The sequence below is a fragment of the Dermochelys coriacea genome, chromosome 24, assembly GCF_009764565.3.
Source record: "Dermochelys coriacea isolate rDerCor1 chromosome 24, rDerCor1.pri.v4, whole genome shotgun sequence".
Lineage (NCBI taxonomy): Eukaryota > Metazoa > Chordata > Testudines > Dermochelyidae > Dermochelys > Dermochelys coriacea.
Window position 1 is genome coordinate 5,916,967 of NC_050091.1, and position 27,511 is coordinate 5,944,477.

Below are 27,511 nucleotides of genomic sequence, written 5' to 3' on the forward strand. Positions count from 1 at the left end.
GGGCTCCCAAAATGTCGATAGCTGGGGTGAAATCAGAGGAGGCAGGAGGGCCCCAGTGAACCTGACGTCTCAGGGCCCCTTCTCTGGGCAGGCCTGGGTGCAAGTTAATTAAATCTGGAGGCGGAGGGTGACTACATAGGCAAGCGTTCCTGAAAAGGATGGGAGGTGGAAGAGGGGGGAATAGCAAAACACAATCACGGGCCTGCTGAGACATGGGACAGAGCCCTAGGCACTCATGGTCTTTCCTCTCTTTTCCCACATCTACAACCCAACCCCCCTGCTGGGTGACACTAAATGCACCCTCTCCCCAGGCCAGCTGCATGTGTCGAGGACATGAAAAATCGGCAGCCCTGCATGCCGTGTGGAAGACTGTGTGGGAAGACTGCTTCCATCAACGTCGCTACCGGCGTGCGAGGAGGTGGCGTTCTTACACGGATGGGAAAACCCCTTCTGGTGCTAACAGGCTACATCTGCACCAGGGCGTTCCATTATGTTCCATCAGTGGGATCAATCCACCTCCCTGGGAGGCCGGGGCTAGGTTGACGGAAGAATTCTTCCTAGCAGCAGCTACTTCTAGGGTTAGGTCAGCCTAAGTAAGGCACACAGGGTACGAGATTTTTCTCGGCCCTAAGCGACGTAGCTGGGTCAATCTAATTTTTTTTAAGTGTAGACCAGACCTTGGTGTTGACCAAGGAACTGGAGGAGGGCAGAGAGACAGACGGCTACAGAATTAAATACACAGAACACCTAATCCGAATGACCAGCAACCCACAGACAAGACAGAGGTTAGCGTCACTCTCAGGCCAGCTGGGCTGCTGGCCTAGCATGATGGAGCCCTGATCTCATTTTGGGGAATCACAGGTGCCACTATCACCCCCTCCCCCCCGGCCCCAGCTGTGTTTCTGGATGGTCGCTGTGGGGAGGGGCTTGGGGAGAATTAAAAACAACAACAACCACAACCACAATCCCTAAGCTTCAAAGTCAAATTTTCTCCCTCCACACAGAAAAAACATTTAAAATCCCTGAATAAACAATATTAAAAGAAACCGAGCATCGCTGTCTTGTGCATCTGAAATGGATAACTGGAAGAGGGGAATCTTCCTGGATTAGCGCATTAAATTCGGTCCAGTTACAGAGGGATGTCTGAGCTGATGTGGGTCCAAAGGAGAAAAAAGAATGCTACTTTGCTCTCACATACAGCACCTTTCCTCTATAGCACTCAACAGAAGGATGCAAGTATCATGATCCCTGTTTTACAGCTGGGGAAACTGAGGCACAGCACACTGGGACAATCCACCTACCAGAGCCAAGGATGGAACCACTGCTCTGACACAGCCTCTGCCATGCCGATGAGAGCCTAGATCTGCTGCCTGAAAAATGTATGAATGCCTAATACCACTAGAGCCTACAAGGGTGTATACCTGCAGCACCTGGCATGGATTCACCAGACATTTGTGACACCAGCGAGACATGATGCAAAGACACGTGCCGATCAGGATTGCAAATTCGGTTCATGTGACACAGAGGAACGACTTAGCTCTGCTGATTTGCTCCTGCAAACCTGGCTTAGAAGCCTGAAATGGATGCTTTGTTAACACCTGAAATCGACGCTACTTTACATATGACTCAAAGGGCCCCAAAAAAGCAGGGGGGAGAGAAGTGCAGGGGGAGGGATTGTGTTGCTCTCCATACACCACAGGTACCCAATGAAAAAAATAAATGAGGATTCGGAGAATATTACACAGCCAAGATCCGTGAGCACACATTGCACATACTACTAGTTTACACCCACGTGTGTAAAGTTAAATGGATCACGTGTTCACCAGCACACACCCTAGAGCCAGCTCCACAGAGGGGTTCCGGGTTACTGCCCCGTGGCAGAGTGCCTAGACATTAGATGTCCCCTTGAGGAGCTGTCACTAGCCCCTAGCATCCAGCTTTGATCAGGAGCTAAGTCAATTGGCACCTGCCCAGTTAATCAGTTCACACTGCCAGGGCTGAGCCGTTTCCAGCCTGAATTTAGTGCAAAGAGGTTATTTCCCCCCTTCTCCTTCTCAGTCAAGTTTTATCCCCCCCCCCAACTTCCACAACGAATGAGCCGATTCTCACACACATAATGATACCGAAAAAAGAGGGGAGAGGAGCCGGGGGGGGGCAAAAAAATAAAATAATCAAAATCAGAAAATCAGACATTTCACAGTGTCTAACAACTCTAATCTCCCTGGAGCAGGGGAGAATCGGGGTGGGGGGGCAGGGCACGCCCCACTCACTGCAACACCTGCCCGCGTGTCTCCGGCAGCCTCAACGCTAGCGAGCTGCCCACGGCCAGCGCGGTCGAGGCCAGCAAGATGGGCACGGCTTTCGTGATGCCGACGAAGGAGGTGAAGCTGCTGATGCCAAGGACGGCCGCCAGCTTGCAGAGGGCATTGAGGAAGCCGAAGGCTGTCGTCCTGGAGAAGCAGGGAGAGAGGCTGAGGTTACGGGCGAGCTAAAAGGTTTGGGCGGGAGGAGAAGGCTGGTGTGTTCGCGGGGGATTAATGGCCCCTTTCTCCCTAAAAGGTGGAGAACAAGCAAGGTCATAGCAGCAGCAGTCCAGCGTAATCTAACTGCGTTTCAGCCTCGTGGCCTGGGAACTTGGACCCCTGTGTTCTATTCCTGGTTGTGCCACTGATCTACTGCAGGACCTCAGCCAAGTTCCTTCCCCTCGCACCCTTTCGCCATTTCAACTGTGAGCGCTTTGTGGCAAGGCCTGCCTCTCTCTCGATATATGTACAGCACCCAGCACGATGGGGCCCTGAACTCAGCTGGGGCGCAGATGCTACCCATAACAGCCAATGATGGAGAGGGGAAAGGAGTTTTCTTTTAGACAGGTTTCAGAGTAGCAGCCGTGTTAGTCTGTATTCGCAAAAAGAAAAGGAGTACTTGTGGCACCTTAGAGACTAACAAATTTATTAGAGCATAAGCTTTTGTGAGCTACAGCTCACTTCATCGGATGCATTTGGTGGAAAAAAAAGAGGAGAGATTTATATACACACACAGAGAACATGAAACAATGGGTTTATCATACACACTGTAAGTAGAGTGATCACTTAAGATAAGCCATCACCAGCAGCAGGGGGGGGAAAGGAGGAAAACCTTTCATGGTGACAAGCAAGGTAGGCTAATTCCAGCAGTTAACAAGAATATCAGAGGAACAGTGGGGGGGTGGGGTGGGAGGGAGAAATACCATGGGGAAACTTCCTGGACACTACGGTGCTAATAAGCGATGGTCACATAAACACCACCCTATATCGGAAACCTACTGACCGCTATTCCTACCTACATGCCTCTAGCTTTCATCCAGATCATACCACTCGATCCATTGTCTACAGCCAAGCGCTACGATATAACCGCATTTGCTCCAACCCCTCAGACAGAGACAAACACCTACAAGATCTCTATCATGCATTCCTACAACTACAATACCCACCTGCTGAAGTGAAGAAACAGATTGACAGAGCCAGAAGAGTACCCAGAAGTCACCTACTACAGGACAGGCCCAACAAAGAAAATAACAGAACGCCACTAGCCATCACCTTCAGCCCCCAACTAAAACCCCTCCAACGCATCATCAAGGATCTACAACCTATCCTGAAGGACGACCCATCACTCTCACAGATCTTGGGAGACAGGCCAGTCCTTGCTTGGAGACAGGCCCCCAATCTGAAGCAAATACTCACCAGCAACCACACACCACACAACAGAACCACTAACCCAGGAACCTATCCTTGCAACAAAGCCCGTTGCCAACTCTGTCCACATATCTATTCAGGGGATACCATCATAGGGCCTAATCACATCAGCCACACTATCAGAGGCTCGTTCACCTGCGCATCTACCAATGTGATATATGCCATCATGTGCCAGCAATGCCCCTCTGCCATGTACATTGGCCAAACTGGACTGTCTCTACGTAAAAGAATGAATGGACAAAAATCAGACGTCAAGAATTATAACATTCAAAAACCAGTTGGAGAACACTTCAATCTCTCTGGTCACTCGATCACAGACCTAAGAGTGGCTATCCTTCAACAAAAAAGCTTCAAAAACAGACTCCAACGAGAGACTGCTGAATTGGAATTAATTTGCAAACTGGATACAATTAACTTAGGCTTGAATAGAGACTGGGAATGGATGAGTCATTACACAAAGTAAAACTATTTCCCCATGGTATTTCTCCCTCCCACCCCACCCCCCACTGTTCCTCTGATATTCTTGTTAACTGCTGGAATTAGCCTACCTTGCTTGTCACCATGAAAGGTTTTCCTCCTTTCCCCCCCCTGCTGCTGGTGATGGCTTATCTTAAGTGATCACTCTCCTTACAGTGTGTATGATAAACCCATTGTTTCATGTTCTCTGTGTGTGTATATCAATCTCCCCTCTGTTTTTTCCACCAAATGCATCCGATGAAGTGAGCTGTAGCTCACGAAAGCTTATGCTCTAATAAATTTGTTAGTCTCTAAGGTGCCACAAGTACTCCTTTTCTTTTTTCTTTTAGACACACACTGTTTAAAGCTCTGCTGTTCGCATGTGTCTTTCTATCAGGAAATCAGTCGCCCCAGTGTATTTAACACCGATTATGACAAAGCTCTGGTGTCTGGTCTAAGCTACTGTAAAACTCTTCAACGACAGTCCCTACTTTCTAACTTTAGCTGCAAACTCTGCAGCCCACCTCTAGTCAGCACAAGGGCCCAGCTGCCATTCCCCCGACCTGCTGGGTGTGGGGGCTCCTCCTTCCAGGAGCCCCGAAGCCCCCTGCTAAAGCAAAGTCTGGTCCATTTAATGTCTTAATACCTGGAGCAGCTCCCCAGTCTCTATACTCAGCCACCTGCCCTCCTCTCCCTTCCTACTGTCTATTTCCAGCCTTCGGCAAGCTGCAGTCAAAGATCCCCTTTTCCTACAGGTCTGCAAAGAGCCGAGCACAAATGCATCAGGCACAAGGGCAGCCCAGACCACTACCTGGCGCCCATGAATCAATGCCCTTCGCTCTCAGTGACAGGCCCGCCAGGCAGCCAAGGCCCAACCTGGCAGCTCTGGGCATCAGTTGTGCCTGCGTGATTTCTCCCCTGCAATCAGCGGTGTCAGCAGGGGGCAGCTGCAGTGACTCACAGCCCCAGGTGAAAGATGTGAATCATGGGTTGGCCTGGAGGTGGCGCCCTTGAGCCCCTCTAATGGACTGCATTGACAATACCGATGAAGTGAGCTGTAGCTCACGAAAGCTTATGCTCAAATAAATGTGTTAGTCTCTAAGGTACCACAAGTCCTCCTTTTCTTTTTTGCGAATACAGACTAACACGGCTGCTAATCTGAAACTTGACAATACCTTGTCCATGTTCAGTCTCAAACCAGCAGCCTCCCTCCTCCCACCGCATGCAAATATTGATGTGCTCCCAGAATCCTTTGTGGGCCTTTCCTAAGCACAAAGGTTTATGGGGAACCCCTAGCATCTCGGAGGGGCGGGGCAGGACAAATTGGCAGACCAGGGAGAGGGGTTGGGAGCCGACTGCAAATGGAGGGGATGCCAGCCAGCAGGCTTATCGTGATGTGGCATAAAATCTCCTCAGTGGTCCCACTCTCAGAGTCAAATGCACCCATGCTATCTACAGTCAGTGCCCAATTCACAGAGGAGAAAACTGGGGTGCAGCAAGAGGAAGTGACAAATCTGTGCAGCCAGGCAGAGGCAGAGTGGGAAGAGGATTCCCCAGGAGTCCTGTGACCCAGTGCTCTACTCTGCCCAGTAGACACCACTCCCCACCCAGAGCTGGGACTAGAACTGGCTGAAAAAGAGGGGAAGGGGGCTTCCTTTCTGTGAAAATTTGTCCAGTTTTAAGAACATAAGGACAGCCATACTGGGTCAGACCAAAGGTCCATCTAGCCCAGTATCCTGTCTACCAACAGTGGCCAGTGCCAGGGGCCCCAAAGGGAATGAACAGAACAGGGAACCACCAAGTGATCCATCCCCTGTCGCCCATTCCCAGCTTCTGGCAAACAGAGGCTAGGGACACCATCCCTCTCCATCCTGGCTAATAGCCCTTGATGGACCTGTCCTCCATGAATTTATCTAGTTCTTTTTTGAACCCTGTTATAGTCTTGGCCTTCACAATATCCTCTGGCAAAGAGCTCCAAAGGTTGACTGTGTGTTGTGTGAAGAAATACTTCCTTTTGTTTGTTTTAAACCTGCTGCCTATTAATTTCATTGGGTGATTCCCAGTTCTTGTGTTACGAGAAGGAGTAAATAACACTTCCTGATTCACTTTCTCCACACCCATCATGATTTTATAGACCTCAGTCATATCCCCCCCCCTTAGTCGTCTCTTTTCCAAGCTGAAAAGTCTGAATCTTATTAATCAAAATGTGCGCTCCCAAAGCAGGGTGAATAGATACTAAGGTCAGAAGGGACCATTCTGATCATCTAGTCCGACCTCCTGCACAGCACAGGCCACAAAATCTCACCCACCCACTCCTATGTAAAACCTCACCTATGTCTGAGCTATTGAAGTCCTCAAATCATGGTTTAAGGACTTCAAGGAGCAGAGAAGTCTCCCTCAAGTCAACCATGCCCCATGCTACAGAGGAAGGCGAAAAACCTCCAGGGCCTCTCCAATCTGCCCTGGAGGAAAATTCCTTCCCGACCCCAAATATAGCGATCAGCTAAACCTTGAGCATATGGGCAAGATTCACCAGCCAGATACTACAGAACACCAGCCAGATACTACAGAAAATTCTTTCCTGGGTAACTCAGATCCCAAATGTCAAAATTGTGGAAATTTTCATGGAAACAGGCTTAAGGAAAAATTCCATTTGGTAAAAACTGAAATGGAACTTTTTGGCCTTCCAGCTGCACTCAGGGAAGGCTCTAGTTAATTTTGTGTGAAATTGACAAGTGCGTTCCCACCCCACTGCTGGAGAGGCAGAGCCCTGCCACACTGCCTCCCTGTGAACCGCCCCCAGCTCTAGGCAGCCGAGAGGGTGACCAGACAGCAAGTGTGAAAAATCAGGAGAGGGGGTGGGGGTAATAGGTGCCTATAGAAGACAAAGCCTCGAATATCAGGACTGCCCCTATAAAATCGGGACATCTGGTCACCCTAGCGCTGGAGCAGTGCTGCTCATCCCACAGAGCCGGGGCGGGGGGGAGCCAGGGGAGCCCTGGTCTTTGTCTCTCTATCCCCTAGAGCTGGCATTCAACAAAGGTATGGTCAAATCTGTGCCTGATTTGGCTCAAGATTTCACTCTGCCAAATTGGCATTTTCCAGAAAAATTAAGTTTAGTTGCTTCTGCTCTAACCACTAAACACTCCTCCTGGGGCTGAGAATAGAACCCAGGAGTCTTGACTCCCAGTCATTCTGCTTTAGCCTTTGGGCCACCGTCCCTCCTCCCCACATGCAGGGGCCTTCAAGCCCTAGCAAGTATTTATCGTTACTGCATTGTGTCCCCAAAGCTACCAGATTGCTCCTTCTCAGCTACCCTGAGGTGGCTTCATGGGACCAGCCCATGTCTGGACTGGGCATCCTGGGATCAGGACTTGCTCTGCCTTGGGTGGATAACGGAGGCGGGGACTTGTACCTTTTGTCTGAGGGGTAAAGCTCCACCGTCAGCACGTCCAAGGCGTTCCAGGAGGCAATGCTGACCCCCCCGAAAAGGCAGAGCAGCGCAATCATGGCTGACTCGCTGTTCCCGAACGACAGGAAGAAGCAGCTGATGCACGACATCACGCTCGAGCCGGCTGCAGCAGGACGAGGAGAGGCATGTTAGGCTGGGGAGGAGGGTGTATCCGTGGGTACAGGCCTTGCTGGAATTGTACCTGTCAGAGCCAGCATCACCCGTCTGGTGCAAGAGCCTTCTCCTATGCATCAGCCTCCATAGGTCCTGCAAGGCCTCCTGACCATCCCCTCTGCAAAACCCAGTGCAAGGCCCTTCTCTTCTGCAGCCTCCCTGCACTACCCACCATCTCTCACCAGCTTCCTCTTTGCTCCTTCGTTCTGCCGGTGCAAAAACCACTGACTCTGCAATTCTGCCAGGCCCTCCAGCTACAAGAGGCAGCTGGGGCAGCTGGCCTGAATGGTGCAGGGTTGCAAATCCTAGCTGTGCCCCTGCTCTGCATGGAGAAGTTTCCCCTGGGAAAGTTTCAGTGGGAACGGCTGATGCCTATGGACCAAGAGGGTCCAGTTCAAGCATCAACCAAGGAATAGAGCCAGTTGGGAAATTTTCAACTCAACTTTTTTTTTTTTTTGGTAGGAAAATGGATTCATTGAACCTGTTCTTGGGAAAGGATCAGATCTGATGAATTTCCCATTTCAAACAGTTTGTGGAGCTCTGTCTTTCAGCTTAAAAGGACTTTTCATTTTGAAACATTGTTCGTTGATACTAAACACCCATATTTTCAAAAGAGAAGAGGTAGAAATAAAAACCAAACATTTTGAAACATAATGTGTCACTGACTGTCTTCGGAAAGCATATATTCTGATTTTCAGTGCGGGACAATTTTTAAGATTTCAAATTTTCGTCCCGAATCTGGATGGGGGAAAACTTTGAAATCTCAAAAATTCTCACGGGCTGGGGAAACCTTTCCTTCCCAGCTCTCCCAAGGAGGCATGCAGCCAGCCTGGGGACTCTGCTAAGGGGTGAGACCCTCTCTAGCCAGAAGGGGGCAGCTGCAACTTCAAGCCACAGGGAAGCTGGATTAAAGGGGCGGGAGTCAATTTTTGCTCCTGCAGCCAGGGTCTAGAGGGGGATCAGTGCAGAAGGAACAGACTATCCATACCCCCATGCTACCACCACCACTCCCCCTGCCAGTCCCCTGGCAGCATCCCCGCCCCTCACCCAGCATCCGGAGGCGCCCGATCTTGTCCATGAGCAGGGCCGAGACAATGTTCCCCGGCAGCACGGCCAGGGTGCCCAGGAAGCTGACGAAGTAGATCATGTAGGCGTTGTTGTCGTCGCTGAAGTCCAGCTGGCAGCCTTCTTTGTTGTGCAGGAAGGTGCTGTTGATGATTTTGGTGTTGATGAATTTGTACTCAAACAGGTCTGTGGAGAGGGAGAAGACGACACCGGGCATGGCCTTGCACTGAGCTACAGAGCAATTAGCAGGCTGTTTGCCCCTCCCACCAAGCACTGGGGGATAGGAGGAAGATGGGCTGAGATGCAGCTGCCTCTGAGGTGGAGCGCAGCTGCTATTTAACGACTACACATCAGCATTGCGCAGGGATGCTCTCCCAGCTCTGCAATGCAGCCACGCCACCTCAGGGTTGGACCACAGCTGCTGCGTAATGGATGGACAGCAACACTGCACAGGGTTTGCTCACCCAGCACCGAAAAGCAAACCACTTCTGATATGCAACATGGCTGCTGTTTAGCGCCCTCACCGCAATGCTGCACACTGTCACTCACCCACCACTGAAAAACAGCCACCTCTGGGACAGAACATGGCTGCTGTTTAGGGACTACACAGCAATGCTTCACAGGGATTGCTCACCCCCCCACTGAAATGCAGCCACCTCTGAAGTGGAACTCAGAGGCTGTTCAACAGCATGCAGCAATGCTGGAAGTGGAGATAGAAATGCAGGGGAACTGTAAGCCACCAGGATGTCATTAATCAAGGGGAACTTGACCGGGACTAACACTTTTGTGTTTTGCAGACCGGCCCAGGGATTCTTAATCAAGGTGAACAGCCGGGCGCCTGGGTTTTAATGGCTAGGTCCAACCCACCAGAGGGCAGCATCACTCAGTGCGACATTGCAATATAGGGAGGGTTGGACACAGAAGTCCCGAGTGGTCATTTGTTCGCGCACACACAGGGCCAGCCTTGGAGTGGCGTCTGTCCCAGGTGAAGATGGCTTTTTTGGGGCGCGGGGATAAATTTACCAGCTGTTTGCTCCCCCTTCAACAGTGTTTGTTGATGCCTTTCAGAAAATATGTGGGTTAGCAGCTCCAGCTGCCTGATCTCTCGTTGTCTAGGGCTCCCCTCCCAAAGCCCATCAGAGTCTATTCAGTGCTGAGTCACCGTGAAACAGCTAATTAGCATGGCCCAGAGGATATTGAGCAGCAGCCTCATAGCAAGTGCAGCAATTTCTAGCCCCACAGAGGGCCGGGTGGAGAATTAAGGCCCTAAAACAAGACCGCCCTGGCCCAATCCTCCTCCGCCCTGCACCTTGCCCAGCCATTTCCAACAGTGCAAAGTGGTTCCCAGATGCTGCCTGGTAGCATTTTACACCCCCTTTGCATCAGTGTGTGTAAATGGCTGCAGATGGGGGCAGGGCAGTGGAGAATCAGGCCCCCTGTTTGTTCCCCCATCATGTTCATGTCACTTGCCCTCCCCTTCAAGGGATCCCAAATGCAGCATCTGTGCTAGTCAGCTAGTGAACACAAGGGCTATTAATCCTCATGCTCCATGGAACAAGCTGACCACCAGCTGGCCGTCAGGAAGGAACCTCCCCTATGAGGTATACTATTAGCCAGCAAGGTCCAGTGTTGGAGATTTCAGCCTGTCTCTAAGGGCATGTCTACACTGCAAAATACTGTGTGTCCTTAATATGGGTTAACTAACCCACATTAGCTAACTCAGGTTCAAATAGAAGTTAAGACACGGCAACTTGGCTTTTAACTGCGTTTAGTGTCTCAAGTTCAATCCCTGGTTGCCCTGTAAACTTGAATTTGAGCTGCTGACCCAAACTGCCAGGTCTGTACTGCTATGTTAACCTGAGTCAGTGAATCCAAGTTCAGAACAGACCTTTGCAGTGAAGACATAACCTAAAAGCCAGAGAGTCAATGTGGCCCAGTGGGTCTGGTACTGTCTCAGTGGGTCTCAACCTATTTATCATTGTGGGCCGCATCCTATACTATCTGTATGGCCCTGAGGATGTCACATGGGCTGCACCTCTGTGCTGATTGGGCCAGGTTGAGAACCACTGATCTAGATGGCCCATCGACTTGTTACAGGGCAGCAGGAAGTTACCTGTGTTGTAGAAGACAGTGGAGATGAAGGAGCAGTTCTTGAAGAAGGTGTTGCTGGAGGTGATGTCTTCGAAGTAGCACTCCTCAAACAGGGAGTCCTCAAAGGAGACGGATTTCAGCTTGAGGCCGATGAACCTACCAGGGACGAACCCAGGGACTGAGCGACCCAAGAGCGACTGGGATAAGGGGTGTGGGACGTGTGGGTCTCCCTCCATCATGGGGAAACAAAAATGGTTTCTGGACCTGCTAAGCCAGACACTGGATGTTCGGCGACCCTTCTGTGCAATGAGTTTGGTGGGGTCTCAGTTCAGTCCCTATTGGATGAGTAGCCACAATTGGGAGTTAATTAAGTATTTGCAATTGGCACAGCAGATAACTCAAGGCTTGCATGGACTCTGGGGGTCCGTAAAGGTAGGAGTTGGTGTGTGGTAGAGTGGGGGTTCAAGCTTGCCCTGTTGATGCCCATGTTCTGGATACACAAGGGATCCCAACCTCTAGGGCTGCACTCCTGGTGAGATTCTGGCTGCATTTCCCTCAGCACCTATTTATTTATGCACCCCCCTCCTCTTGAGCCCAGAGACCTCCTCCCAGCACTGGCCAGGCTAGCTATCCCCCAGCGCAGGTACCTGCAGCCCATTCTCTGCAACCATGGGGCCATGTTAGACCCCACTAACCTCCCAGTGTCTTTGCAGGCTCTGCCCAGTATAGGGACACCTGGTTGTTTTCCGTGAGCACGCCCTGCTCCTCCCCACCCCAGCACCTCAGCCCATCTCACAAGGGTCAAAAAGGGCTCTGGCTAAGTGCCCTGGGGGTGAGAAGGGTCGACCCACTACTCACTTGTCATTGAAGTATTCACCGTTGCGGTGGATCTGGTTCTCCAGGGTGAAGTTGAAGGTGAAGTGTTCCACCTTCTCGCGGGTGAAGAGCTTGGTGCGAGAGGCATATTCGATGTTCTGTAAATGCTTGATCATGTCTGGGAACCAGACAGTCAAGCCGTAGTAACTATCAGAGAGCGAGAGAGAGAGAGAGAGAGAGAGAGAGAGATCAGAACTGTTTGTATTTAGTGGCTAGGAGCCTGAGTCATGTACTAGGACCCCATTGTGCTAGGAGCTGAACATTGTTATTGCTATTAGGTGCATTATGGTAGCACTAGCACCCTAAGTCATGGAGCAGGCACCCAATGTGCTTTGTGCTGTACACTGCTATTAGGTGCATTATGGTAGCATGAGGACCCTCAGTCATGGGGCAGGAGCCCAGGGTGCTAGGAGCCATACAAAGAAGGAACAAATCTCAGGCTCTGCTCCAAGGTGCTCACAGTTAGCACTGGGCGGGAAGTGATTTCCCGGGAGATTCTGAAAAATGTTCCGGTATCAACTCAGGATGAAAAGATGAAATCTCAATTTTTTTTCACAAACTGAAAAAAAAAACCCAAAAAACCTGCAGTTCAGGTCACTCAAACTGCTTCATTTTGATCCTTTTAAAATGCTTCATTTACATTTTGACCTGTTTGTTTTTCTTTTTTAAACATTTTTTTAAAAGTATAAATTAAGTTAAATTTCCAAACAAAAAGTCGTTTCCAACTGGAAACTAAACTTTTGGTTTCAAAAAGGTCGAAACATCCCATTTTGATCCTTCTGAGGGTTTCTTTCCAGCTGGGCAATTCGTCAGTTCACCCCTTTCCTGCAGAACGATTCGGTTTCCACGAATCTGCAATTTTATTTTATTTTTTGCATAAAAACATGTCTCAGAAAAATCCCCAACCAGCTTGACTTAAAATCTAAGTATCAGACAAGGGACCCAGGTGTCTCAAGTCCCAGTCCTGGGCTCTATCTCCAATGTGTGCTGGATCTGGTTCTTAAATCTCAGCTAATAACAGGGCAACCTATCTCAGCATGCTGCCCTGACAGCATGCCTCTGCGGGCACCCATTCTCCATGGACCATTCTGTCTTTGGCCACTGTCCCGAGGCTGCCCACAAGGGGCTGGCTGTGACTGGGGAGCCCCACCCCTAAATCTGGGCTCAAACCTACCAAGCCTTTTCCCCAAACACTTGTTGCTCTCTGCCATCCAATGCTGGATTTGAACCAGCCACCTGAAGGCCCCATAGTTGCCCCATAGAATGGGGTGCACCTGGCTCTCCCTGCACGGGGGGATGGCCAGTGCTGGGAGGAGGTCTCTGGACTCGGTGGGGTGTGCATAAATAAATAGGTGTTGGGTTGTGGGGGCAGAGGGGCGGGCAGGCTCATCAAGAGTGCAGCCATGTAGATTGGGATCTTTTGTGTATCCAGAGCACAGGCACCAGCCAGGCATGCTTGGCCCCCCCCCGCCCCGTCCACCCACCGCCCCCTGAACCAGTCACATGAGTCCCCCACTGATTGTAATGTTGGCTTAAAGACAGCTGGAAAATGTACTGACCCCTGCATAGCTGGGGGCCCTTGGGGTGTTCAGAGAAAAAGGGGGGAGGGAAGGGGAGAAAGAAATGGCCTTTCCTGCAGCGATTCTCATGGCAGATTCTCTGCGCTGAGCTCCATGCTTCAGCACCAAGGACAGCTACTAGAGTCCTGAGTCTTCCTGAAGTCCTTCCCAAGGTGTGGTCAACAACACTGCCAGGAATAGAACCCAGGAGTCCTGACTCCTAGCCCTATACTATAGTCACGGGAGCAGATTCCCTCCCAGACACAGAAGCCAGGAGTCCTGATCCATCCCCAGGCTCCAACTCCAGCCACTGGATCACGCTCCCGCCTTCTGCCAACATATGCGGAGTTTATAGGCTTTCGTCTTAATTTTCAAAAAGAGGATAGATAGATAGATAGATAGATAGATAGATAGATAGATAGATAGATAGATAGATAGATAGATAGATAGATAGAGGGGGTGTATGGAGTTAGATAGATAGATAGATAGATAGATAGATAGATAGATAGATAGAGGGGGTGTATGGAGTTAGATAGATAGATAGATAGATAGATAGATAGATAGATAGATAGATAGATAGATGGGGTGTATAGGGATAGATAGATAGATAGATAGATAGATAGATAGATTAGATTAGATCAGATTAGATAGATACACACACACACCCTGGACTACCCGACTGACTTCTGTGGGGCTTTACGTGATGTGACCCAGCCCTGTACGCTTTGTGCTGGGATACAAGCCCCCTCTGATACAAGACACCCTACCCCAGTTGCATGGCCCTGTTGCTGAGGTGGCTGAAAACAGAGAAGCCGGTTAACTACAGCAGCCACAGAGCCAAATTCTGGCCACTAAACTCAGTGGGGCTTCTTGGGCGTGAATGGCAATTCCCCAAGCAATGGGGAAGCCACTGCCTCTCCACCAGAGACTATTCCACAGCCTAGCAAGTCTCGCTGCTGCAGAAAAGGGTCTTCATTGTTAGCACGGCTTTCCAGTTTTCCCTGTGCATAGCTCCTTCCCGGCGGAGACCCGTCCGGTGTAGGTGGAGCGTAAGAGCTTTGGCAGGGCTCGGGCTGCACCAGGCCTGTGCCGGGAAAGTCAAGGAGTGCAGCAAATAGCCCTGCCACCTCCTCCCCCATTCTGAAACATCCCCGCTCCCCACCCCCCAGCCTCTCTGACAGCAGCTAAACCTAGCGTGAAATCCTGTTCTGGGAATAGCAGCCAGCAAGGGAGGAGGAGGGCGGATTCTGTGAGCGAGATGGATCCCACACTGAGCTAATAGTGTCTGGCAAGGAAGCATAGCATTAATTAGCTCCGAGCCAGGGGAAGGCTCAGCAGTGCCCTGGGAGTGGGGCCGACGGGCTGGAACATCGTTGGAGTCTGGACTTGTTAGCTGGGGGCTGGGGAGCACAGCAAGAGTGGCACGGCACCAGGGGGATCCTGGCTCATTGGGAGGGGGGTCGGTTTGTTTGTTTGAAGCCAACCAGAATGAGGAATGTTTGGAGCCAGAGCTTGATATGGGCCAGGGGATGGGGGAGCTACTGTCACGCAAAGCCACTGTACATCGCCAAGGAGAATCGAGGCCAGCTGAGCCACCATCACCCTTTGTTGGCAGCAATAGGGCGGGGAAATGTCTTGGTTTGGGTCAGCACGTGGCATTCTGGAGGCAGATCTGAACTCTCTGACTGAGAGGAGACTGGAGGGTCGTGGTGGGGAAAGTCTCTGACTCCCATCCTCTCTCTTCACCCCGCTTGCCTAAGGGTAGGCAATAGGCAGACGAGCCAAAGCCGGACTGCCAGATGCTTTTGAACAGGAACCAGAATCTTTTTATTTACTCATTACCACCATTATTGTTAATAGTTTTGTATTATTTCCTCTGGAGTCTGGACCTTGACCAAGAAATGTGGACCTTGACAAAAAATAATCGATTACCCCCCTGTCTGCATTGGGAATCTTTATGCTCGCTCATCCAATCGAAGAAAAGACGTGATACCATGTGATCCAACTGACCAGTTGCATCAAAGCGACATGGCCCCCGCAGCGAACGCATGGGGACATCCCGCCAGCAGGAATAGGACAGCCTATGGCCCCGTTTGCAGAGATGCCCAGCGGGTGGATTTCATGGGAGCTGCAAGCACTCAGCACCCAATTCCTTGGCGTGTTGCTCACCGCGAACACAGCCTCAGCAATTATCCAACCATCGCAATAACGGACCCACACTTGTCCTGTAACACGCTTTAGCAGACTAGTCCAGAGATCAGTTTGCTAAAGTTAATTGGCAATCAGTTAACTTGAATTAGAACAGGAGCAAGACACTCAAGCCTTTGCGCCTGCAAGCAAGACCCTGATTGCACAAGAGGAACGCCACGACAATCACCTCTCTGCCAGCTCCAACTGACAGGACTTTGCAAAGATCAATTGCAGAGACACGGTTCCTGATTGGAGCCCTCACCGGCTCCCCGCGACCTCGGCCGATATCAGCAGCTGAGCTCATTTGTCCCAAAAAGCCAAGGAGGCAGATTTGTCCTCGCAGGGCTGCTGTGCAAATTGGTGGCCTTTGATTCTCCTTATGATGCTGGTAATTGTTCCATTTACATTAAAGTCAATGAAATATTTAATCACAGCGATGACAAGACTGAAATCAAGGGGAGCTAGGTGCCTAAATACTTTTAAGGATCTGGACTCAGATCTCCAGCTGGTGTAAATTGGCCACAGCTCCACAGGAGTTGCTGGGCCAGAACCCCAGCCAGGGTATATCGGCCTCATTCCGCTGTGTCCGCACCAATGTACACCAGCTGAGGATCTGGCCCGAGGAGTTTAGGCCATGAAAATGTTGCCTCAGCCTGAGCGGTGCTGGAATCTTCTTCAGCCCCTTCCTCCCCTTGACTATCGCAGCTCCTTTCTCAGCCCCCGCCCCAGTTCTCCAGACCCCAGCAAGGACAGAATGCTGCTGCCCCCATCTCAACCCCCACCCCCCAGCCCAGCTGTCCCTGCCCCGACGCTCATACTCCTCCACCTCCCCGCATTCAACGCAGGATCCAACCCAGATTGAAATGTTCTGTTGGGGTTTTTTCCCCAAGTTTTTGATTTGCTGAAAAGTTTCATTTTCGGTTCTACCCCAAACAGTTCCCCTCCCCCCTGCCCCGCCAACACAAAAAGCCGTTCTCCTGCTGGCCCTAACCAGAGCCGCGGCTGATGCCAGCCCATTGGGTATGACCCGCTGCCGACCACCGCACGGCGCCGACTGGCTGCTGCAGAAGGAGCTCGGGAGAAGGGAAGCACACGGAGGACCTCATGGAAAGCCAGGCAGCATGAGCAGGGGGCGCGTGCCCCCTCTGGATTGCAGAGCTGTCCTCTGACCCTGGGCACCAACCCTACAACGGGTGGGGCAGGGGTCTCATAAGGCACCAAAGTGGCTCAGGGGAACATCAATACCCAGCTGCTGGAAAATCCCCATCAACCACATTGTATTAATTCCTTCCCTGGGCACGCCCCATTCCCCTTCCCAGCGGTGACATCTTACATCCCCCTCCTTCAGGCTGCATGGATTATACTCGCATCCCTCACAAGATCTACACCAGGTCGTGACCATCTCTCCCTAACAGAGACAGTACGTTAGTACATGTAGTGGTTAGAGCAGGGGACAGGGACTCGGGACTCCAGGGTTTTGTTCCCAGCTCTGTGTGTGGAGTGGGACCAAGAGGTTAGAGCAGGGTTGGGGCTGAGAGGCAGGACTCCTGGGTTGCGCTCTTGTCTCTACCACTGACACCCTGCCTGACCTTTGATGAGTCACTTCCCCCTCACTTCCATGCCTCAGTTTCCCTGGCCGTAGCATGGGCATAACGGGATTCCTCCACCTTTTGCAAAGCACTTTGTGGCCTTCGTGCCATGCAAAGGGGAAGCATCACTGAGCCTGGGATAATTTGTGGCTCAGAGGAGACCCTGGCCAATCCCCTCTCCCACTGGGAGCAGAGCCAGGAAGAAACAGACCCAGCAAGTCACACAGAGCAAACAACACTGGGGCCGAAATCATCTCTCCGGCCCCTCTCCCACCCCTCCCCCTGGGGTCCCTGTGCCCATTGCACCTGAAGGACATGGTGAACCACACAGCCATCATCATGAGAGTGACGCGCCGGTACTCAGGAGCAAAGCACTGCAGGAAGTTGCTCCAGACCTGAAGGAGGGAGAGACGGGGCGCGTGAAGGTACCACTCACCGCTCTGCTGGGGGATGGGCACAGACAGGGACATGCGCAGCTCCCAGCAGGGTCAGCTGGGGATGGGGGGTACAATGGAGGAAGAAGACAGAGATGGAGAGAAATACAGCAGCAGATGGGCGAGCTGATGCATGTGCATTGACAGGGGCCAACAGGAGGGTTGGGATGGGCACAGAGAGGGCTGGGGTGCAGACCCCACCCCCCAGGAATCCCCATTGATTTTGGCAGAGCAGGGCCCGGCGGATGTGGGGGCGCACTAGGACACACAGGACGCTGGTGAGGGACTTCCTACCGCACGAGCCAGGTGCCCAGCCCTGGAGACCCGGCTGGGCACGTCCGCGTCCCCCTCCCTGCTCGGGCACGGCAAAGCTGCCCGGCCATTGGAGCGGATTGTTCCAGCTCGGGGTGGGTGCCGGGGAAGGCCACAGGCAGGGAGTGGGGGGAGATCCCGGATATTGCCATGCTGGTCTGTGTGTTACAGGAGCCCCAGCTGCAGTGCCACCAAGGACGCTCCCCCCAATACCCCCCCTCGCTCAGGAAGCCAATGCCTGTCACACGGGGCAGGGATGACCCCCCTCTTCGGGCTTGGAGAACGCTCGGCTGCGGGTTCAAATCCAGCCCGAATCACCCCCTGAGGGGACGGGGACCACATGCAGGTCTCCGTGGGACCAGTGCTCTCGGATCTCTGGGCAGAGGAGCCGAGGGGCAGCGGGGTCGTGAAACACACCCCGCCCCATGCTGGGCGCAGTGCCCCGGCCAAGCGACAGGCCAGCCAGAGGCGAAGGAGGCTGGAATTGCTGGATAGGTAAATCCCCTTCACTTTGCAAGGTGTCACTCAGTTTTGACCTCTGACCCCCGAAGAGTTGCCCTACAAGCCCTGCCAAGCTATGAGGTTACCTGGCACGTCCTGATAAAGCTGGTCATCTGAGGGGAGGGAGGACCCCGCTTCCCCCCAGGGCCCAGCACATAGGGCCAAGTGCCTCACATGGCTCTTGGCCATGCTGGGGGAGTATTCTGGCTGGGTGGAGCCGTCCTCTGGCCTGAATCCAGCGCCAGTGTAGCTCAGACCAGGGGTGGAATTGGCCCCTGCGATCCTGGGTTTATGACAAGGTCCCGGTCGCCCAGGGGCCGGCCCTACCTGCTGCAAGAGGTTCAGGATCCGAACCATCCAGCGCCGGTACCAGGTTCCAGTGTCCAGCTGGATCTCAATCAGCTCATCCTCCTGCTTGATGGTTTTGATGTGGGTGACCTGCGAGGCGGGAGGGAAGACGAGGTTATCGGTGGTGTGGGGCAGAATGGGGACATGCCTTTGGCACAGGGTGGGGCCCGATGCCAGGCATGGCAGGATGGGGATAAAGCACAGGCAGTAGGAAGCTCAGAGGGCAGAGATGTCAGCCGGTCCGGCCCCTCCAGCATGGGGCCTCAGACCAGCCGAAGACCCATCGCCCCGTGCCAGGGGAACTGGTGCCAGGTTGCACCCCAATCTCTGCCCCTGCCACCACAGCAATGCAGACTGGAGAGCCAGGGCCTCACCCCTGCAGGGAGGTGACCTCTCCCAGCTTGGAAACTGGACTGTCCCTGCAGTACTTCTCCTGCCCCTAAACACCCCGTCTCAACCCCCCACCCCCTCTCCTGCTGCCCTGACAGTCCCCATGGCCCCCCACCCACCTTTTGCTGGCTCACTGGAAACACTAATCACACCAAATCCAAGCGGCACCTCGGGTCTTCTCCCCCACAGCCCTACTCTTTCCCCCGACCCCGCACAACTTTGTGCCTCGCATTGAGAATAAATCTCCCCCTCTCACATCCTTTCTCGGTTCCCTCTGACCACCCCGTTCTGCCTTGATGCCGCAGACTCTTCACAGCTCAGCACCCCCCCTACCTGAGCTGCCATGCCTTGCTTTGCCCCACCTACCGCAGCCGGGCAGCTCCTAGCAGTGGCAAGCACACCTCATCCTAGGGCTCAGATTCTCCCCATTCGAGCCAATCCCGGCCTAGATGTTGGATGCTGGCCCAGCATGCCACATCACCCTCTAGCAACTAGCTCATATAGAGGATAATGGTCTATTACTGCTACCAGCTAACAGAGTTACTCCTTTAGCTCAGGGGGTTGGGGGCCGGATCTGTGATTTGGTGTGGAAGGTGCCAGGTTCCAACCCTGCTGCGGGCCCATGGTGCAGGGACTATTATATTTATGGGGTGATAGAAATAATTTCAAACCAAAGTAGCGTTAACAACCCCTGCACAGGGGGTGCCTATGCCACCAATGGCCCAATAGAGGCAGCTGGCACTATACTACCCTCATAATCCATGAACGGGTTTTAGACTCTCAACCCGTCAAAGAGTTAGGGAAATGGCCTAGCGGATAGAGCACTGAGCTGGGACTCAGGAGACTCATGTTCTATTCCCAACTTGCTGGGTGATTTTGGGCAAGTTGATTCCCTTCTCTGTGCCTCAGTTTCCCCAGCTGTGAAATGGGGATAATGATACTGCTCTGCTGATGGAAAGAGCTAGGGATCATCGTCATTATTTACAGGTGGGGAACCCAGGCTCAGGGACTGAGCAATTTGTCCAAACTCAGCAGCAGAGCTGGGAATAAAACCCAGGTCTCCTGACTCCCAGCCCAGAGCCTACTCACGACACCCTCCTCTGTCACCACCGACAAGCATTTTCCCTTGGCTCGCCCCTCTCTCCTCTAGCCTAAAGGTCTCTCCTCTGCCCCAGGGGACCAGAGCAGCCAGGGGGAGTGACCGAGTGGCGCTTACCGAAAACACCCTCTCGGGGTGGCCCTTGGCTCGCATGTTGGTGTCGTGAACCTGCTTCAGCACCATCCAGGCCTCGTCGTGCTTCCCGTTCTGCAAGACAAAAGCCAAGGCCACTAGTGACCCAGCTGCCATGCAGCCCTGCAGGGAGCAACATGGGGCAGGTTGCCCCCCACTGCCAGCTCTTCCAGAGCCCCCAGTGCTAGGTACCTGCTACTCAGCCTTCAAGGGGCACCCCACTGCCCAATGCTTCCTGGCTTGAAGGGAGGTCAGCCATGCAGGAGATGCCCCTAAGAATTAGGGTCACCTAGGCCAGCTGTTCTCAACCAGGGATCTGAAGCCCCTTGGGGGGCCCCCAAGCAGATTTTAGGGGGTCCGCCAAGCAGGGCTGGCATTAGACTCACTACAGCCTAGGTCAGAAAGCTGAAGTCCCCCTGCTCCGAGCCCTGCCACCTGGGGCTGAAGCCGAAGCCTGAACAACTTCGCTTCGTAGGGCCCCCTGTGGCGTGTGGCCCAGGCAATTGCCCTGCTTGCTACCACCTGATGCTGGCCCTGGCTTTTATACAGGGGAGCTGGAACAATTTGTACAGTGGAGGTGCTGAGAGCCATTGAACCAAACTGTAAACCCTGTCTATGATGGAAATCACTTCAAGGCAGGGGGTGCAGCTGCACCCCCAGCTCCCCTCACTCCAGCATCTATGCTTTTATATGCAGTTGTGGCACAGGTGGGCCGTGGAGTTTTTATAGCATGTTGGGGGGGGGCCTCAGAAAGAAAAAAGGTTGAGAATCCTTGACCTAGGCACTCCACACCTCGTGACAGTGCTGGCCTACCTCTCAGACCAGGCCCTAAGCCAGGTGTCGCTGCCCTCCAGGTATCATGCCCCACCACTGCAGCCAGAATGGCCCTTCCTTCCCTGCACCCCCCCAGCCCCACCCCACCTGTGCACGGGGGCATCGCCACGAGTCGCGCAAGCAAACAGTATAGCCATGGGACACCCCATGCTGCCAGTGGGCTCTAAGCACCATCCCTGCTCCAGGCTGCTGATTTGGTAACAGGGGCTATGAGATTGACAGGTCCTGGATACAGGAGCCGCCTCTCCATCCCCAGAGCTCATATGGAAGCACCAGCTTTCTGCATCGCCCCCATTCGGGGCAAAGGTGGGGGATTCAGTCCTGGGGCACCTGTTCACTGCTGAGGCTGATGGATTCATTGCTAGGCCCAGGGCTGTGACCCCAAAGCCCCGTCTCAGATAGTCCCATCTGACGGCTGTTCCTGGCCTGTCTCTAGTTTCTACTGCAGGAGGTTGGAGCAGAGCTGGAGGCCAGTTCAGCACCTGGTCCCCATACTCCAGAGCCAGCCTGTGCCTCCTTTCTGCCTTACATCCTGCTGCATCGCAGCCCAGGGCCCCAAATGCGGACACGCACAGATGAGTCCTTTCTGACTCCCTCCTGGATCGAGCTGCACAGACTTTACCTCCAGGAAGAAGCGTGGGCTCTCAGGCATGGTAGTGAGAGCGCCGACGGCGAAGACGGAGGGGAAGGCGCAGACCAGGACAAAGACCCTCCAGCTGTGGAACTGGTACGCAGAGCCCATCTGGAAACTCCAGCCTGGGGAACACGATGGAGGCATGAGAGAAGGGGAACGAAAAACAGGAGAGGAGGAGCGAGAAGTGGTAGAACTCAAGATAGCTACATCCAAAGCTGATTGCCGAGAGTCACAAAGGGGTCTCCTTAAACAGGATGACTGAGCAACAAAAGGGCAGATGAAATTCAGTGCAGATACATGCAAAATAAAGCACATTGGACAAACTAATCCCAACTATACAAACAAAATGATGGGGTCCAAATTAGCCGTTACCACTCACGGGAGGGATCTTGGAGTCATTGTGGATAGTTCTTTGAAAACCTCCGCTCAATATGCAGCGGCCATCAATAAAGCGAACAGAATATTAGGACCCGTCAGGAAAGGGATAGATACTAAGACAGAAACTATCATCGTGCTGCTATATAATTCCATGGGTGCGCCCAACCTTGAATACTGCGGGCAGTTCTGGTCACCCCATCTCAAAACGACAGATTAGAATTGGAAAAGGGGCAGAGAAAGGCAACAAAAACCATTAGGGGAATAGAATGATTTCCATACGAGGAGAGACTATAAAGCCTGGGTCTGTTCAGCGTAGAAAAGAGAGGACTAAGGGGGGATATGAGGGAGGTTTATAAAATCATGAATGGGAGAAAGTGACTAGAGAAGTGTTATTTACCCCTTCACCTGACACAAGAACTAGGGGTCATCAGATGAAATGAATAGGCTACAGGTTTAAAAGCAACATAAGGAAGTGCTACTTCACACAACACACAGTCAGCCTGTGGAACTTGTTGCCAGGGCATGTTGTGAAGGCCAAAACCACAGCCAGGTTCAAACAAGAATGAGATCAGTTCCCGGAGGATAAGTCCAGCAATGGCTGTTAGCCACGACGGTCAGGGACCAACCCCATGCTCAGGGTGTCCCTAAACCTCTGATTGCCAGAAGCATCTGGCACTGGCCATCGTCAGAGACAGGATACTGGGCTAGATGGACCACTGGTCTGGCCCAGTGTGACCATTCTTAAGTTCTTAGGTTCTTAAGTGGAGGAGCGTGGGGGGAGATTTCCACCCCGTCAGCAGCAGCTGCATCTTCATCTCCACTCCTGTCCCCTTCCTCCCTCCTCCACCTCCTTAGGGCTTCCCTGCCTACCCCCATTAAGCATTAGCACCCCCCCTTCCTGCACAGTGCCCTTGCCAGCATGACCCTGATTCCCCCACCCAAACCGGCTCCCATCCCGTGGGCGTAGTCAGGAACTGGAAGAGTGTGGGAGGAGGGGAGGAGCTTGGCTCCCAGTGGCCGGCAGGCAGTGACTGACACCCCTGGAGCAGTCCAGAGCCTGGCGCTTAGGGGATTAAATGCCACCCCAGACCACCTGCTGCCCCAACACGCCCCCTTGGCGAGGGAATTTCTTTCCCAACTCTATATCTTGCAATCATTTCAGCCTAGCACACATAACAAAGCCCCTGGTCCCACGCACAAGAGCCCTGGATGTTGTTAGCATCCACATCCCAGCCAGGGTACGTCTCAGAGTCAGCTTCAGGGCCAGTGCCCCCTACACACATGCTCTCTGCTCCTGTATGACCAGTGTGGCCTGGCCTAGGGCAGGTGCAAGAGGGGAGTTCAGCCCCACCAGATGTCTCTGCTGAGGCTGCCAGCCTGGGGGTGTGAATGGCTGGGATGGCAAAACACAACGCATGCAGACAGCTAGACGGTGACAACTGGTGTGAACCGGAGTGGTAGGGGCTACAGAGTTAAAGCTGGTCCAAAAAATATGGGGTTTCCCCCTGGAAAATTTTGATTTTTCAGCAGAAATTTGAATACCAAAAGATTTCTATTTGGAAATGCCACTCTGCTGCCTCATGGGAGCTGTAGTTCGGGTGCCTTGTTCTCTATAGGCCAGGCTGCCTGACTGGACTACATGTCCCATGATGCACCACAGTCTCCCCCCGACTTGGAAAGGGGAGCTAGTGCATCTTCAGAAGCCCTAGCCATGGTGCATCATGGGAGATGGAGTCCAGCCCAGGAGTCCAGCACATAGAGGAAAATGGGGGACAGGAGGCACCCAAACTACAACTCCCATGATGTACCATGGTGCATTTCTAAATCAAAATGTTTCCACTTTGATGCACTACAGGATTTTCTGAGGGAAACAGACACTTCTTGCAAAAAAAAAATCATTTAGTAAAAAATCAATTTTTTTGTCAGAAACCAGTTTGGATGGAAAATTTTCAGCCATTCCTATCCATTGACTATTACTATCACCCCCCGACTCACTCATTCTTTAACACAGTCTTTGCTGGAGCAAGAGAGGAGAAACAATGGTGGCTTTCCCAGCACAAGGGGGACGGGAGCACCAGCCAGCCCCTTTTCTCTTACCATAGTGAGGGATGATGGCCCAAGCCATGGCTGATGCGTAGATGCCCCCAATCATCCAGAACATGCAGAGCCAGCTCAGGTGCTCGCCTCGCTTCTCCTGAGCTAGGAACTCTGAGAAGTAGGAGAAGACAATGGGGATTGAGCCCCCGATGCTGGGAAAGGGAGGAAGAAGACATGGATCAGAACAGCTTCCAGTAGGAGAGAGCCTGCAAGGGCTGGCGATCCTCATGCTTCAGGGCATAAACTCATTGCAAAATGGGAGAGGGGTGTCAGGAAGGACTCTTCTGCACCCTACTGTGAGGTGCCGAGGTTTTAACACCGTCCTCTGAAGCCAGGAAAGCAGACCTGATCTACCATCAGCCTGATCCAAAATTGCAGCAGGTAGTGGAGGATACCAAGTTAGATAGGCAGCAGGTGGAACAGGTCATATACCTGGGCTAGATGAATTATGTGTTTGTTTAGGGCGGGGCGGTGGGGGGGAAAGAGATCCCAGACTGGAGGAATTCCCCATTACAGGCTCTTGTTCCACATCCATTTCAGAGACACCAGCCTGGCCAGATTCCAGCAGTGGGTCTGGACGTTCCATTCCACAGCATTGGTTTTCTCAGCCACGGGGAAGCCTGCTCTTAATTACCTTAATTACCAGCAGATTTCTGCTGGCAGATTCCAGGCGGTGCTCCCCGAGAAGGGGAATTCAGAGGTGCACGCAGCATTAGCATCTCAATTCATTACAGCACCTGCTTTCCTGCCCAGATGTGGGAGCTAGCTTGATCAGCAAAGTGGCAACTTAGTTTATAAACCCATTTGGAGAAGAGAGTTTAGGGGTTAAAGGAGGGGGAAGGGAGACAGGCTTCCTGGGTCCTATTTCTGGACCTGCTTTTGATTTGCTGGGTGACCTTGGACAAGTCACTTCAAGTTGCACCTTCCATATCAGTGGCCACATTTGATCTCCCAGCTAGGCTCCTCCATCACCATGAGCAGCGGGAATTCGAAGTGGGACCCTAACAGGGGACAGAGCCCCCTGGCTGAGCTGGTAGTTGCTGTGCTAAGATTGTCAGACAAAGGAGAGGGAGTGAAAATCTGGGCAGGATGTCCAAGGTGGAGCAGATGGAAAAGTATTACAGAATTTCCAGGGACATTTCCATTCCAGATCAAACCATTGGTCCATATAGTCTGGTATCCCCACCTCCTACCATCTCAGATCAAACCACTCATCTATACAGTCTGGTATCCCCACCTCCTGCCAGCTCAGCTCAAACCACTGGTCCATATGGTCCAGTATCCCCACCTCCTACCACCTCAGATCAGACTTTACTGACATCCCGCCAGCTCCCACACATTTGACCACTGGCCCATCTCTGCCAGTTTCCCATCTTCTACCATAACATATCCAGCCTCTGGCCCATCTGCTATGGCCTCCCAACTGCCTCTCGGGTAGCAGCTCCGACTGCAGGTCTACCTAGCTCCCTCTCTTCGGATACCACCACTCACCCAGCACCCCAGACTAGACCATCCAAGTTCTGACCTGGCCCAGAGGTGACCTCAGGGGCTCTAAAAGCTCCGGGGAATGGGGTTTTCCACCCTGCCTACAAACATGGTGCATGGAGACTGGAAATGGCTCAGGATCAGTTTTGATCCACAAGCCATGATGCGGACAGAGGTGGACCTTCCCCTGGGCCCCCTCGGGGACCGGATCCCATCTGAGGGTGTGAAGACGCCGCCCTCCTGGCAGAACATCCAGGACGAGTGGGCTGGCTCCTGGCAGGCCTCCCTTACCCCACTCCGGAGAGCAGCCTGCAGAAGAGGAAGGTGCCGTAACCTTGCACGAAAGAGGAGAAGAAGGCGAAGACGCTGTTGACCGAGAGGGATATGAGGAGGCACTGCTTCCGGCCGATCCGATCCGCCAGGCCACCCCACAGGAACGCTCCCACCATCATGCCCAGGTAGACGACGAGGCCTGGAGGGACACAGCAAACAGAGTGGCACCTGTCAGCAGTAACGCACAGGCCTGGAGCCCCCCCGCCCCATACCCCAGCTGCAGTGCTCCCTCGAGGTTCAGCAGAGCACGTCCGGGCAGGGGCTGTGCGGCCGCCAACGCCAAGAAGCAGGTACTGGGGTGGAGCACGGCAGGCGGGTAGGACAACAGCTTCTAGGAGGCAGGCAGTGACAACAAGGGGAAGAAGGGTCAGGACTCCTGGGTTCCACTCTCAACCTCGTGCTCTAAACATTAGACCCCACGCTTCTCCCAGAGCTGGGGAGAGAACCCAGGAGTCCGGAGGCCCAGCCTCCCCACTCTAACCACTAGACCCCACTCCCCTTCCAGAGCTGGGGAGAGAACCCAGGAGTCCGGAGGCCCAGCCTCCCCACTGTAACCACTAGACCCCACTCCCCTTCCAGAGCTGGGGAGAGAACCCAGGAGTCCGGAGGCCCAGCCTCCCTGCTCTAACCACTAGACCCCACTCCCCTTCCAGAGCTGGGGAGAGAACCCAGGAGTCCGGAGGCCCAGCCTCCCTGCTCTAACCACTAGACCCCACTCCCCTTCCAGAGCTGGGGAAAGAACCCAGGAGTCTGGAGGCCCAGCCTCCCTGCTCTAACCACTAGACCCCATGCTTCTCCCAGAGCTGGGGAGAGAACCCAGCAGTCCTGCCACCCATGCTGCATCTGAACCCCAAACCCAACGAATTAGGAGCTCATAGGAGATGAAGATCCATCCCTCCCATAGCGGACAGCCCATCACTCTTCTGGATGGTGGCTCTGTGTGGTTCCCAGTGCCCCCACCCCCACCCGCCCCGCCAGCAAGGGCTGTGATCTCCCAAGTTGTCCCAGCAACCCATGGCTAATTTCTTGCTGCACTTCTCTGCTGCTGGGGGATGGGGGCACAAGGGGAGCCCTGCTCGCTGCCCCTGCTAACGGGACTGGCATGAGGGGCAGCCCTGGGCCACACGAGGCTCCCTCCAAACCCCCGTGGGGCACTGAGAGCCAGGCAGTCAGGGGGCTGCTGTAGCTGGGACCAAGGCAGGGCAGGAGATGGGAAGGGAGGAAAGGGGGAAATGAGGAGCAATGTGCTACGGGGTACAGCTGAGCTGGGGGGTGCAGAGCCCGGGGGGAAACAGGGGGCACAGAGGGGACTGTGTCATGCTGCAGAACTGAGCTGGGGGGGGCTGAGCACA

The 27,511-nt window shown here is 53.2% G+C and overlaps 1 protein-coding gene across 1 annotated transcript in view; it reads right to left on the reverse strand.

Moving 5' to 3' along the window:
- Positions 1-257: 257 nt before the first annotated feature.
- SV2A (synaptic vesicle glycoprotein 2A) overlaps positions 258-27,511 on the reverse strand; it is a 55,600-nt gene continuing 28,346 nt past the window's right edge. The window contains exons 3-13 of the mRNA XM_038382955.2: positions 26,118-26,298; positions 24,342-24,493; positions 21,855-21,988; positions 20,384-20,473; positions 18,757-18,867; positions 17,489-17,577; positions 11,827-11,991; positions 10,991-11,124; positions 8,860-9,063; positions 7,603-7,762; positions 258-2,450 (exon numbers count right to left, since the gene is read on the reverse strand). Coding sequence (XP_038238883.2) covers positions 2,267-2,450; positions 7,603-7,762; positions 8,860-9,063; positions 10,991-11,124; positions 11,827-11,991; positions 17,489-17,577; positions 18,757-18,867; positions 20,384-20,473; positions 21,855-21,988; positions 24,342-24,493; positions 26,118-26,298 — 1,604 coding nt within the window. The 3' untranslated portion in view covers positions 258-2,266. The remainder of the gene's footprint in view (positions 2,451-7,602; positions 7,763-8,859; positions 9,064-10,990; positions 11,125-11,826; positions 11,992-17,488; positions 17,578-18,756; positions 18,868-20,383; positions 20,474-21,854; positions 21,989-24,341; positions 24,494-26,117; positions 26,299-27,511) is intronic.